The sequence below is a fragment of the Staurois parvus genome, unplaced genomic scaffold (assembly GCF_062004578.1).
Source record: "Staurois parvus isolate SC_StPar_1 unplaced genomic scaffold, SC_StPar_1.0 ptg002372l, whole genome shotgun sequence".
NCBI lineage: Eukaryota > Metazoa > Chordata > Amphibia > Anura > Ranidae > Staurois > Staurois parvus.
The window spans coordinates 161,332-174,149 of record NW_028320168.1 but is presented as its reverse complement, the minus strand read 5'-3'; the positions used below and the strand labels follow the sequence as shown (position 1 = coordinate 174,149).

Genomic DNA, 12,818 nt, shown 5'->3' with positions numbered 1-12,818 from the left:
CCTGTCCAGCCAACTATTATGGGATGTACTGCTTGTGTATTGGTGTGGGGGTTGGTAAATGCCCTTTACCATGTTTTTCATCCCATTGTTCTGTGTCTTGGTGGGATGGGGCGGGCTTATGATGTATTTCCTGTTCCTGGTTGTCTTTCCCCGCCCTCTGTATATATCCTGTGTTTTGTGTAAAATAAAGTTGAGTTGGCTTTCTGTATTAAGAAGAGCTGGGTGCTGTCTTTTTCCTGAGGGATTTCAAGGGTGTGGTCCGTGGATGGTGTTCGGACAGGGGAAGCTGCGGTATAACGGAATATACCCAAGTGCGGTCGGGTACCGGTTCCGTTTCATTGGTGGCAAGCGGTGGGATTGTGCTTCCAGCTGTAAACACATCCAAACCACCACCGGGATTCAAGAGCAGGAAAAGACGTCGGTCACCCCAGTAGAGCTATGGACCTGGCATCAGAGTTCCCAGGGCTGCTGCAGATCGTCCTTGCAACATACCCTAGGACTGTGTCTACGGATCAGTACCTGAAGCTCAGGCAGCGGATTTGGGAGGTGCTTTGGAGAGGAGTGGTCCAGGCTGCTGGTATGGACAAAGGCAAGTGCTATCCAACCCCAGGGGAACGGGCCAGGGACCATCGGAAGTCACGGATGCCATTCCTGGGAGAGCAACCCCAGGAGCAATGGGTGGCTGAGTTGGACAGACTGGTCCAGCAGGAGATAGAACTGGACAATAGATATCGGGCTCTGCGGTGGTACGCAGAGCAGGAATATTTAGGGGTGTCCACAGAGTGCTTTCCTGAGGGACTTGACTTTGGTGGGCCTGGATTGCTGTGGGAGAGCCTTACAGACCTTTTTGTGTTTGGCGATAGAGGAGAACCTATTCTGAAGGCGTTACGAGAAGGCAGAGAGGCTATGTTCAGTCTCAGAGGGGTCTCGGAGCTTGAGCCAGATCTGCAATACCTGCTGATGAAAGAACTGCATCTGGAAAGGGCATACAGGCAGCTGCTAGGACATGTTCGGCAGCATGCCCAAGAGTCATCAGCGGAAATTCCAGAGACTGGGGATCTGATAGACCTCTCAGCTGAGGAGGAACCAGCAGTAGACCTGGCAACAGGGCCAAAGAGTACTGAACTCTGCCCAGCACTGGTAATGTCTCCTGAGTTCCATGGACAGGAGATGGTGAGCCCTGATCCCCAAACCCCAGTTCCAGAGGCTGGGGATTTGATTGATTTTTATTCTGAGGAGGAACCAGCCGGGGAGCCGCCAGCTGAAGTGCTGACAACTGGACAGAGGGTCCAGGACCTCTGCCCCATGCCTGTGGTAGTTTCAGAGGCCCAGGGTGAGAAGGGAGAGGAGGTTGTTGTCCTCCCTCCCCCACAGTCAGCCAGAGTGGAGGAAACTGTTTTCCCTCCCAAGCCAGAATCTGTGCACCAGGGGGACAGTGACAGCGGAATTCCATCCCAGCAGCAGATCCACAGTCTGGGAGGGGAGGAAGCCGGCCTCCCTCCTTTACGGTTATCCGGAGCAGATGTGGGGTCCCCAGCAGAAGTGCTGGCAACAGGGCAGAGCGCCGCTGGCCTCTGCCTAGCAACTACAGCCACCACCTGGATACCCCAGGGATGCTGGGCAGTCGGCCCAGATCCCCCACAGAGGGATGAAGGCGGCCCAGCCACCCTGTCTTCTCTCCAGCGGCTGAGAGGATTTCTGGGAGAAGGACCAGTCCGTACTTCTCCCCAGCGGCGGGTATGTTCTACGGGAGAGGCAGAGGTTGGCTGGGTGAGTAATGCTTGGTGTGGGACAATTTGCATGGGGTACTGTGTGGGTGTTGGCACTGAGGGACTGGAGGTACCGACTAACTTCAGAGTACATCCGTCTGGGATCTACTCCTGCGTTAGTCTCCTGCCGAAAGGGGAGATATGTGACGGGAGTGACTTTTGGGGGTGGGGGGACCTCTGTATCATCTTCCCAAATTCCCATTATGTTTAAGGCACCCTGTGCCTGTTAAGGGGCACAGGGTGTGTATGTGAATGTCTGAGTCTTGTGTATAGTGTGTGTTCCTTTGTTCTCGGCCACATGGCTGTCCATTGTCTGTTTGCCATGTGCTACCCCCCATTGTGCTGTGTCTTCCTGTCCAGCCAACTATTATGGGATGTACTGTTTGTGTATTGGTGTGGGGGTTGGTCAATGTCCTTTACCATGTGTTTCATCCCATTGTTCTGTGTCTTGGTGGGATGGGGCGGGCTGATGATGTATTTCCTGTTCCTGGTTGTCTTTCCCCGCCCTCTGTATATATCCTGTGTTTTGTGTAAAATAAAGTTGAGTTGGCTTTCTGTATTAAGAAGAGCTGGGTGCTGTCTTTTTCCTGAGGGATTTCAAGGGTGTGGTCCGTGGATGGTGTTCGGACAGGGGAAGCTGCGGTATAACGGAATATACCCAAGTGCGGTCGGGTACCGGTTCCGTTACACAGCTCATAAAAACCCCAAATCCACAATCTCAGAAAATGAGAATATTGTGAAAAGGTGGAATATTCTCGGCTCAAAGTGTCCCGCTGTAATCAGTTAATTAAGCCATAACACCTGCAAAGGGCTCCTGAGCCTTTAAATGGTCTCTCAGTCTGGTTCAGTAGGAATCACAATCATGGGAAAGACTGCTGACCTGACACCATCATTGACACCCTCCATAAAGGAGGGAAAGCCTCAAAAGGGAATTGCAAAAGAAGTTGAATGTTCCCAAAGTGCTGTATCAAAGCACATTAATAGAAAGTTATGTGAAAGGGAAAAGTGTGGAAGAAAAAGGTGCACAAGCAGCAGGGATGACCTCAGCCTGAAATTAATGTACTTTTTTACGATATTCTAATTTTTGGAGTTTCACCTGTATGTATGTATGTATATGTGTGTGTATTTATATGCACCTGTAAAGCATAGCACCAGTGATTAGCAGATCGCTGGTGCCATGCAGGTCTCCTGCAGACCTGTCAACATCTGTGTGCTTGTAAGTCCCGTATGAGCAATCCGATACACTCTGAAAGGAAGAATCAATGAGCTACTACAGTGCTCTACAGCTCTGTGGTAGTTTTATTGAGAACTGCAAGCCGGCATGCTCTAAGGCTGTTGGGACTTGTAGTTTTCTCATTCACAGAGGACTGAGATATTTTTTTTTCAATTTTGACAGCTAGCGGGGGAATAAGATCGTCCACTAGCTGTCAAAGCAGAGGAGCGGGGGCCAGTCCTCTCATAACATGTTACACCCTGAATATGGATGTAATGTGTTATGAAAGGCGAATTTAACCTTTTAACTTTTGTCTGCGGCAGTTCATTAACATTAACCGATGTAATGTCCTGTCAGTGTGTTCCCTGCACTGCAGAGCAACTGACTCCTCGCTCTGAGCTCACATATAAATATTTGGTAGTGCTTGAATTTAAAAAAAAATACTGGTTGTACCTACCTGCACTGTATTGCTGGCACCTGTTAATGGGTGACCACTACTATACTGTTGGCCTGCGTGCCTTGTCTGTTTAGTATGTGTTGCATTGGCTCTTTACCTGCTGAAATATGAAAAGAATAAATATGATTGAACAGAGAAAAATAAATGACGCGTTTAATGAATTCAGAGCTAAATTATTCTGCCTGCCTGCAGTTCAACCTTAACAGTTTCTCACTCTTTTCAGGATATTCATTTGGCCAAGAGATTCTACGACATGGCAGCTGAGGCCAGCCCAGACGCACAGGTCCCCGTCTTCCTGGCGCTCTGTAAACTGGGAGTATTGTATGCTGTGCAGTACCTGCGGGAACTGAATGTAAGTCAATAAAAGAAAGCTATATCCCCGTGCTCAAATCTTAATAGTTTCTACCAGGGGCGTCCCTATGGTTGGTGTCACCCTGTGCCGGAACACTTGGTGTCACCCCCTACGCCGATCCCCGCAGGATGGATAGGATCTTCAGATTGAGCGTAATGGATCTGAGTCCGATCCATTATCCTCCCCAATCCGCAGATCCGATTCATCCTGTGGGGATCGTTGGCTTGCAACCTATACGGGGTTAACCGATCGCTCCATGAAAAGGTACGTTTTAAAGCAAGACGCCCGTCGGCTTGCTTTAATACATACCTTTTCGTGGAGCTCATGGAGAGATCCGTTAACACCGTATAGGTTGCATGCCGACGATCCCCGCAGGATGGATGGGATCTGCAGATTGCGGAGGATAATGGATCGGATTCAGATCCATTATGCTCAATCCACAGATCCGATCCATCCTGCGGGGATCATCGGCTTGCTTTAAAACTTACCTTTTCATGGAGCGATCAGTTAATCCCGAAGGTTGCAAGCCGATGATCCTCTCAGGATGGATCGGATCTGCAGATAGGGGAGGATAATGGATCGGACTCCCATCCATTATGCTCAATCCGCAGATTCGATACATCCTGTGGGGATCATCGGCTTGCTTTAAAATTTACCTTTTCTTGGAGAGATCAGTTAACCCCAAAGGTTGCAAGCCGACGATCCACGCAGGTTGGATCTGCGAATTGGGGAGGATAATGGATCGGACTCAGATCCATTATGCTCAATCCGCAGATCCGATCCATCCTGCGTGGATCGTCGGCTTGCTTTAAAACTCACCTTTTCGTGGAGCTCGTGGAGAGATCAGTTAACCCCAAAGGTTGCAAGCCGACGATCCACGCAGGTTGGATCTGCGAATTGGGGAGGATAATGGATCGGACTCAGATCCATTATGCTCAATCCACAGATCCGATCCATCCTGCGGGGATCGTCGGCTTGCTTTAAAACTCACCTTTTCGTGGAGTGGGTCCTGTGTCACCCCGTGCAATAGGTGTCACCCGGTGCGGCACGCACCCCCCTGCACCTGACTAGGGACACCCATGGTTTCTACATGTATATAATCAAATAGCTGCTAAAGGAGAGTGAGCCCACTAACACCAAAGATTCTGGATCAACCCTCTGCACACTGCAACGCACCCTCTCTAGCAAACTCTGCAATAAAAAAAATAATAGGGATTTTTAGTTCACATACATTGTATGTATGTATTTACGAGGGGCGTTCAAGTCCAACTGGGACTTTTAATTTTACAAGTAGAAAAAGTGAAGCTATTGTAGCTACACACGGTAGTAAGTGGAAACTGTGTCCTATTACTGATTTGTGGCGCACATATCACGGGCCAGTTCATGGACTCTCAATCAGTGGCAGACAGCAGTGTTAGTGCGTGCATGGAACAGCGTGTGGTGATGAAGTTTCTTGTGAACGAAGGCGTAAAAACCCTCAGATACCTACAGAAGACTTCAAACACAGTACAGCGATGAACATGTGAAATACAGACAGAGATCCTCCTGCGCAAAACGGAAATAAACCTACTGGAAGCTGCCAGCACTTAACCTGCTACCCACACAGTGTAAATATTAATAAAATTAGTAAAATTATATATAGTGCAGCGCTCAAGAAACAATACTAACTCAAATACTACAATAACTGTGCTCACATGCAATAGTGTCACAAAATGAATCAAACACAAATCATTAAGTGAGATATCTTCATTATAAAGTGCCACTCAGTATTATTCCCTATCACTTAGTGCCCACATAATCCAACAAATATATATAAAAATAAATAAACTACCATTTGAGAAAATCATTTTCACAGTGCTCCAAGTGTAATAACGTGACCACACTTTATATACTAATCAAAAAAGTCCAAAAAAGTAGTAGAAATGTCCATGAAAACTGATATTAATAAATTCATTCAATGTGCAAAAAAATGTGCAAAACAAATGTGTTCTTATTCCGCAACCGTGTCACTCTTCACCTCCTAAGGCTAGATTGCCTCCTCACCTCCTTAAACCGACCCCTAAGGGCCAAACAGCTTTCGCGATCACTCTGGATCCTTATCCCCTGGCGACAAGTACTTCTCCTGACGTTGTGGATCACTTTAGGGTACATCCATTACCCCCAATCGGAAGCCTCTAGAGAACAATTGCTCACCAACCCAGTGAACAGAAAAGAAGAATCCTCTAAGTGCAGTATTAAGGCCAAAACACTTTAAAGGTAATGCTCAAATATACATAGCCACTCACATATGTCCGTAGTCTTCCTTGACCAGTATGTGGGTGTGCTGCATGTAATCAGAAGGACTTCCTGGGTATACCAAGATGGCGGCTGGCGCCGGAAATGCGTCACCGCGTACCAGAAGTTTGCGTGCTAAAGTGCCTACGCGTTACGTCACTATCACTCGTGACTTCCTCTGGGCATGAGCATGTGATATTATAAAAGTGCGGCGCTTATAACAACATAAATAAATAAATAATAAAGTGCTAGATATACCAACATTGTGAAAGACTGTGGAAAATAAATAAAAGATCTCCGTTAAAGTGAACAAGTGTATGGTAATAAATGTCCAAGTAAATCCAATTTATAACGGATCAATAAAGAGATGAGTGATAGTCCCAATAATATTACCATACACTTGTTCACTTTAACGGATATTTATTTTTCACAATGTTGGTATATCTAGCACTTTATCATTTATTTATGTTGTTATAAATGCTACACTTTTATAATATCACATGCTATTTTAGAAGGTTTTTGGTTTCCTTTTTTAGTGCATTCGCTGCTTCCATGATTAAGCGCTCGCTGAGTCCCTTTGTTTACAGTACAGTGATGAGACGCTCAGTCGCAGTAAGGCTACGTTCACACTAGCCTTGTCAGCAAGCGGCAGACAGGCGTTTGGGAAGCGTTTTTACCGTTTCACAAACGCCTCGGAATATTCTGCACATTGCAGCACATAGTGCTGTTCACGCGGGAGCATTAGCGTCGCTTTGCGGCAAAACAGACGCCTCTGGTCGAGTCAGGAGGAGTTGAAGCCTCCTATTCAAGTCTATGGTGCCGCTCTGCAAACTCCCAGCTGGCGTGTGCGGTGCGGTGGCGAGGCGTTTGCAGAGCGTTAACACCATTCAAACTTCATTATAGGCATGTTTGGGGCGTTTTTAATGCTTGGCAGCCGACGCTAAACCGCGCATAAGGCGTTTTTGGATAGTTTGCGGAGCGTTAAAAACGCTCCACAAATTCCGGACCAATGCTTGTCAAACGCTATGGGGGAGTTTGGCAAGAGTTGGAAAAAAAGTCAAGTGTGAACGAGCCCTAAGACATTTGGAAGATGGCCGTACGTCCGTCAGTGATGATCCCGGCCGTGGTGGTTCCCAGCCCACAGCCTGTGAACATTCAGCGCGTAGAACGCCTTGATTCTGGATAATCGACACATAACCTGTTGTGAAATTTGAGACAAATCTTTGTGTGGTCAGCATTTCGGCACTGAGACGAAGTGAAGCCGGCTGTCCTAGGACGGTTCAGGCGTACTGACAAATCTTTCTAAGCTGAAGCTTTCCAGGCATTAGTTAAACGCTGGGTTAAGTGTATAAATGTAGCAGGGGAGTATGTCAAAAAATAAATGCATGTTCTACTCTTTGAAAATTGTTCTTTTTATTCTATAATCTTGAATGCCCCTCGTATATGAACTAAAAATCTCCTTTTTTTTTGTTTTGTTTTGTATTACAGTTTGCTAGAGAGGGTGCATTGCAGTGTGCAGAGGGTTTATCCAGAATTTTTCAGAATGTAAGTCACACACGTATGTATGTATGTATGTTTGTATGTACAGCCTAGGAGCGGAGTCTGTGACCTGTATGTATGTGAATGTAAGTCACACATAGGAGGGGAGTCTGTGACAGACATAGGTAGAACATTTCTTCTCAGCTCTATTGGGATACTTTTGGGATGTATATTCTGTGACCTGCCTCTGTGTATTGAAGGTTTTTACCCAACTGCAAGCTGAGCTAATATACAGCAGCTCCAGATTACACCGTCCAGACTGAGCATTACATTGAAAGAGGGAATCTGGTATCTGCTCCTATAATTGGGCTCAGAAGAGATATTTGTAGACACAAGCAACAGCTATCTTATCTCCTCATGTACTGTAATATATGTCCTGGGAGAGGAGGGATGACCCTGTCGGGTTGATGTACTAAAGGCTAATGGACTGCGCTCTTTGCAAAATGCAGTTGTACCCTCCAAGAGCAGTTCCTCCAGAGCTTAGTAAATGAGCAGAAGCTCTGCTGACTTCTATCATCCAATCATATACAAGCAAAAATGCTGGGGTTTTGGGGGGGGGGTTTGTTTTTGTTTTTTTGGGGGATTTTTTGTTTTTTGTTTGTTTTGGGGTTTTTTTGTTTTGTGTTTTTTTTTCTTTTTTCTTTTTTTCTTTTTCCTTGCACGTGATTGGGTATTCTCTGCAAAGTGAAGCTTCACCTCATTTCCTAAGCTCTGGAGCAACTGTACTTAGAGTACAACTGCACTTTGCAAAGTGCACAGTCTATTGGCCTTTAGTAAATCAACCCCTGTGTGTGACTGTAAAAGGGAGGCTGACGGTTTTGTGGTATGTACAGAGTCTCCTGTATTTGTGTATATTTGTGAAACAAAGGGACATCATACGCGTCGCTTTCCGGGTCACAGCGAGAATGGGAGTGGAGGTGTGTCCGCTCTTTTTTCTCCCCTCCACCTGCCATGTCGGCCCCGTAGATAGACAAGCGGAGCCGGAATACATGGTGGGGGGGGGGTGCTTAATTACTGTGGGTTTGTGGAAGCAATTAGGCAGCTGGTGGCTTCCACCTGGCAGGCCGAAGTCTGCCTGTCAGTTTTACACACAACCCCGGTGGTTGCAGCAACCGGATGGTGTGTAAAAACCCCCCCCCCACTGTCAGGTCCGTACGATGTATGGACTTGGCAGCAAAAGGTTTACAGTGTATTCCCTTTGCCTGGTTTAAATGGTGCCATCATTACCCATGGTTACAGTCTTGATTACCCACGGTTACAGTCTTGATTACCCACGGTTACAGTCTTCATTACCCACGGTTACAGTCTTGATTACCCACGGTTACAGTCTTGATTACCCACGGTTACAGTCTTGATTACCCACGGTTACAGTCTTGATTACCCACGGTTACAGTCTTGATTACCCACGGTTACAGTCTTGATTACCCATGGTTACAGTCTTGATTACCCATGGTTACAGTCTTGATTACCCACGGTTACAGTCTTGATTACCCACGGTTACAGTCTTGATTACCCACGGTTACAGTCTTGATTACCCACGGTTACAGTCTTGATTACCCACGGTTACAGTCTTGATTACCCACGGTTACAGTCTTCATTATCCACGGTTACAGTCTTGATTACCCACGGTTACAGTCTTGATTACCCACGGTTACAGTCTTGATTACCCACGGTTACAGTCTTGATTACCCACGGTTACAGTCTTCATTATCCACGGTTACAGTCTTCATTATCCATGGTTACAGTCTTCATTATCCATGGTTACAGTCTTCATTATCCATGGTTACAGTCTTGATGGCCCTTTAAAGCAGGACGCTAATCCTGCCTAAGCGTGTGACATAACCTCTGTGTTATTCATAGAAAACACGTTGGAAAATCCTTCTGTGAAAAAGGCACTAAGGCTGCATTCACACCAGCAATTAGGGACGGTGCGCCTAGTAGCAGCAGGAATCACTTTGTGTGCGTCTATCAGCAATCACTGCAGGTAATCGCTGGTTGTGCAGAGAGCTGCGGCCGTCCGCGACCTGTCATTATTGTGAAGGGGGCTAATGGCTGCACCGAACTGCTGCTACAGATCACACCGACCCTCATTGCTGGTGTGAATGTATCCTCATTGTTGAGGCCCTTATACCTCTACAATCCATCCTTACGTGGGAGAATACAAGATGTGGGGCTGTGTGTGGCCCTTCCTCCTCTTCAGCCTGTTATAGCTGCCACTAGTGGCTGGGTACAGATACGGCATTAATTCCAGTGATTGATTGAATTTAAAACAAAAAGCACAGACAACAAATGATTCTGAGCGTTCAGTTAAACTGGTTCTAAAGGCTCAAGGTTTTTTACATTCATGCATTCTATATACGAAGGTAAAAAACCTTCTGTGTGTAGCAGCCCCCCTAATACTTACCTGAGCCCCCCCTTGATCCAGTGATGTCCACCAGAGCTTTGGTTCTCCGGGGACTCTCACTCCTGAGTGGCTGAGGGAGCAATGGGAGCCATTGGCTCACGCTACTGTTAATCACAGCCAGTGAGCCAATGAGGATAGAGAGGGGGCAGGGCCGTGCCGCGCCGCATCTTTGTGTGTGAATGGACACGCAGAGCGGCTTGGGAGCACACCTGCTCGGGTACCTCCAGAGCAAGTTGCTTGCTGTGGGGGCACCCGACAGGAGGGAGGGGCCAGGAGCGCCGAGGGGGATCCGGGACTTTAGTATCACTTTAAGGAAATTGGCCAGGAACGTCCCTCTTTGATGTGTTGCACTTTTGGTGATTTAAGTTGGCTGTACATAGATCGAAACTCAGCTGGTTCATCAGGAACCGACTGAACTTTAGTCCATATATTGCCATTTCTGTCCATGAGAAGTCAATCTATTGATCGGCTTTTTATGAAGCGGCTGGTTGGTCATTTCTGCTCAATCAGCGCATGCAGCCAATGGACTGCAGCTCTGATCAGTGTCTTCTGATGGCGGGAAAGTCCCACTTTCAGAATACAATGACACAGTTGGGTGGATTTCCCCATCGACCTTGAATATGTGGATGGGGAAATTGGATCAGTTTTTATCGTTCACAGTCTTAGCATAGCTCCTTCATCCCTGCTTTTTAACCCCCCTGGCGGTATTCCTGAGTGTAGCTCGGGGTAAAGTTTGAGTACCAAAAGCAGTAACCCCGAGCTACACTCGGGAATATCTTGCAGCGTTGCTCTTGCATCCCTCGGTCACTTACCTTGTCCTGCGCTCCCGCGATGTCCCCCCTGCAGTGTCCCCGGCAATGTCCTCCGGCCGATGCCGGTATCTGTCTTCCGGGTTCCGTTCCCTGCGACGTCGGGACGTACGGGGGACGGAACTGGCGGGAAATTCAAAAATGTTAAAAAGTGACATTCACTAAATACACTAAAATCACATAGTATAACATTCCTGTATCAAACCATTTCACATACATTTTGTCCCGAGTGCTTTGTCCGGCGCCCTGCCTGCATTTTTACTGTTCTTTCTGCCTGGAAACTGAGAAACGTCCATGGCGTCCAAAAAGCGTCCCTTTAGGTCAGACGCGGTTTTAGACCGGCTAGAGAACAGCGATAGTAAATCAGAACCACTTGCAGAATTGAGTGATAATGATTGGTGGGAGAAATTCGTCATCAGACACTGAAAATGATTTTGTGACTTTGCTCAGCGATGTGCGAACTTGGCGCTATATTTCACATTTCAGTGTTTTTGGTTTGATTACATGAATTAAATTTATAATTTTTTTATGAATATTATATTATAATTTTATGACTTCGTGTTTCAAATTTTATCATCCCCGGGATGTTTACTAGACTCTCTTGTTCGGACAGATTTCAGTGAGTTATTCCTAAAAATTACAGGCCTACAATAATAAAAAATACATATTTACATGCAAAAAAAATACCGCTTTGAGCGCAGAAATACTGACATAATCAGACCGCTAGGGAGGTTAATATGTGTCCTCTGTTCCTCAATCAGGTGAAGGAAGTCATGTCTCGTGTCGATATGGATCAGTTACTGGGGCCAGAATGGGACCTCTATCTCATGACCATCATCGCATTACTCCTGGGGACAGTCATCGCTTACCGACAAAGACAGCCGCAGGTGGTTCCGCGACCTCCGGCTCCCAGACCTGCTGCACAAGACCCCCCTCCTCCACAGCAGGATCAGCCCCAGCAACAGCCGCAGGAAGGCCAGGCACCGCAATGAAATGGCGTCACGTGACGTTACCACGGACTGTCCCAAAGGCTTCCAGGAGTCGGCTCGTCCCGACGTCCGATCTGAACATATGCAACCCCTTGGCCACACCGAGTGACATCTGAAATGAAAGAAAGATCAGTTTTTGCTCTCTTCTTTGTCATTGTTTGTTTGCTGTACAAAGAGAAAAAAAAAAAATCTATTTTAAACAGCAGAGCACAGTCCGCAGTGATTTCCATTATTTATTACAGACTTCTGGAACTCTACAAATACTTTTATGGAGAATTTCCGTGCTGAGCCTGGGCTTATATCAGAGGCAGTGGTGATGGACGTTGCTCCGGTTTGGCTTTCCTCGTGTCCAGTGGTGCAATTTCCTGCCAGTCTGCTCATAACCGTCCCATAGTCACACTATTTGCCTGGGTGTTCCCTGTAGATTGGGTGGCAGGTGGCACTAATAGGACTCGGCATCCCGTTTTCCTGATCAGTATCCAGCTGGACAGGAGTTCTGCAGACATGGGGGCACCTCTGGGGCTTCACCATGAACCCATCAGTAACTGTGGGTGGAGGCATACTTCTTACTGATTTTATATGAACCCCCGTTGATGCTGAACAAATCAGATTTTTAATTTCAGCATTTTTTTTTTTCATTTCTGTTAGTCACCTGCGTAAAGGATTGTTGGATTGTTCCAGCGGCTTCAGAGATCTGCCCATTATGTTTGCTGATTATGGCTCCCTGAGGCAGACGCTCTGTGCTGTCCCTTGGAAAACCCCTCTCTAACCTACAGGCTGCAAGTGTACCTGTCACCTGTACATGAACGGAAGAAGCCATGCTGTGCTTATAAAGTTACCCGTCCTCGGGATTCTTTCAGAAACGTGTAAACGGCGTCCTCTGTGTGTACGTGACAGGTACACTTGATCAGGAGAGGAAATGACGCTGCTGTATTTGTACAGTGTAAATTCAGGGTTCGGCAAAGAGCTGTGACTTGTGAGTTTTATTTAAGTAATAAAATCTGAAAAGAAA

At 46.8% G+C, this 12,818-nt stretch overlaps 1 protein-coding gene across 4 annotated transcripts in view; it reads left to right on the top strand.

Annotated features, from left to right (window-relative positions):
• The window catches only part of SEL1L (SEL1L adaptor subunit of SYVN1 ubiquitin ligase), an 80,963-nt gene extending 68,145 nt beyond the window's left edge, over window positions 1-12,818 (top strand). For 3 of the 4 annotated variants that reach the window (XM_089665855.1, XM_089665853.1, XM_089665852.1), the window contains exons 20-22: window positions 3,663-3,791; window positions 7,554-7,610; window positions 11,579-12,818. In XM_089665855.1, coding sequence (XP_089521981.1) covers window positions 3,663-3,791; window positions 7,554-7,610; window positions 11,579-11,809 — 417 coding nt within the window. In that variant the 3' untranslated portion in view covers window positions 11,810-12,818. The remainder of the gene's footprint in view (window positions 1-3,662; window positions 3,792-7,553; window positions 7,611-11,578) is intronic. The other variant, XM_089665856.1, reaches the window with a different exon arrangement.